The 1693-nt window shown below is 45.5% G+C and overlaps 1 protein-coding gene across 2 annotated transcripts in view; it reads left to right on the top strand.

Moving 5' to 3' along the window:
- Nucleotides 1-25: 25 nt before the first annotated feature.
- LOC105295323 (paralemmin-2) overlaps nt 26-1693 on the top strand; it is a 318042-nt gene continuing 316374 nt past the window's right edge. Inside the window, exon 1 of one of the 2 annotated variants that reach the window (XM_023533465.1) lies at nt 26-256. In XM_023533465.1, the coding sequence (XP_023389233.1) occupies nt 212-256 (45 nt within the window). In that variant the 5' untranslated portion in view covers nt 26-211. The remainder of the gene's footprint in view (nt 257-1693) is intronic. The other variant, XM_011364934.2, reaches the window with a different exon arrangement.

The following is a 1693-nucleotide window of genomic DNA, read 5'->3' as shown; positions in this document are numbered from 1 at the left end:
GGGGCCAGAGGCTGAGCCCGGGCCAGCCAGCCGGGCGAGCCAGCCGCGCGCGCAGCTCTGCCCGCCACCCCCGGAGCGGATCCTGACCTCCTCTCGGCTCTCCCAGGGATTCTAGCAGAGCCCCCCGGGGTGCCCATCAATTTCCGTGGGTGACTACAGCGTGTGTTTGTTTTTCTTTCTTCTTTCCCCTCCCTGTGTGCCCTTCTCCAGGATGGCAGAGGCGGAATTGCACAAGGAAAGGCTGCAAGCCATAGCAGTAAGTCCACTTTCATTTTATTTTCTTGCTCTATTGTCTGGAATGGAAAGGGACCCGAAGTGTTTCTGCCGTCGACATTCCAGCACAGTAGCCGCGGGGCATATGTTTTGGGGATAAAAGTCTGTCAAGGCTCAGCTATGCTGCTTTTTCTTTTATAGGTCTGTAGATTGAAACCCCCAGGGCGCGCTTTGGGCTGGGGATTTGAATGTGGAAAATTGGCTTAGAAATAAGATGCTTGCTACTGGGCTTTGGGGAAAGACTAAACAGACGTATGGAGGACGATTCTTGGAATATTATCACCCAGTGCTCAGTAATACCTCTGACTTCATACACTGGAGAACAGAGATCGGTGACCAGAACCGTGGCTGCCATCCTCTCTGCGGAAGCCGATTCTCTAAGTAGAAAACCAGCAGTCAGCTCCAACTGCCAGCCACGCGGTAGAACCTCCTCCCTGAAACCAGCTGGGAGCGTGAATTTTCCCTGTTCTATTTGAGATTGACAAGGGCACTGGTACAAGCCATCACCCTGGAGGGGTCTGGAGACTTCTTATAACACCCGAGTCCTGGGACTAATATTCTAAGAGAGCCTTTTCTTATGGGTGTGGATAATCTGAAAACCTGTTTTCAGCATACAAAGGAGCAACCAGTTTTGGCAAAGTTTATATGCACTTTCAGAAAAGTGTACCCATGTGCATCTTGGTAAAAAAGAGAACCCTCTGAGACTGCCTAGATTTGAGCAATCTTACCACAGTGGTGCCAGTGATCCCCAGATGTGGTATTTTTACTGGAGCCACCACAGCTGGATTATATATTTCCTTTGCAGATGAGGGAGTGATTACTGCAGCTATATGAAATAATAATAATTAAAAGAGAAGGTCTGTTAACATATTGGAATACAGGAATCTCCAGACATTTTTCTACTTAAGGACTTTTTTTTTTTTTTTTTGTCCAGGAGTTCCCTGGAAACACATATAAATTTGTTGGGGAAATAGTGTGCAATGTTTTGGAAGCAAATCACATGAAAGTGTTTTGAAAATCCTTTGGACAGATTAGGAAAAATGTATACAGGCCCTTCTTTTTTAAAGAAGTATTTGATGTGGTCTCTGTGGCTCTGATACCGTCTTTATCAAACTCTTCTTAAATGTCTTGGAGATTCTACCACTGAAGCGAGAGAGAGAGTTTGTTGGCAGTGTTGAAATACTGTCGTTTGCCTATCGAACAGTCTTTGAGTTCTGGTCCTCAGAACTCAGGAAGGCTGTTTTTTCTTTTCTTTCCTTTACCCTCTGTGCGTGTGTATTTTGATGGATAATGAAGTTGTTTATGGCTTCTACTGTTAGTGGCCAGTGTGTCTTAAACTTGATGAGAATGGAGATATTCAGTTATTGGTGCCATGTAGCTGGTGGGTGTTTTATATAAACTGAATAATAGGCTGCTTTAA

Source organism: Pteropus vampyrus, unplaced genomic scaffold (assembly GCF_000151845.1).
Source record: "Pteropus vampyrus isolate Shadow unplaced genomic scaffold, Pvam_2.0 Scaffold103, whole genome shotgun sequence".
Lineage (NCBI taxonomy): Eukaryota > Metazoa > Chordata > Mammalia > Chiroptera > Pteropodidae > Pteropus > Pteropus vampyrus.
Note: the sequence above shows the minus strand (reverse complement) of the source record. Positions and strands in the feature narration are given on the sequence as shown.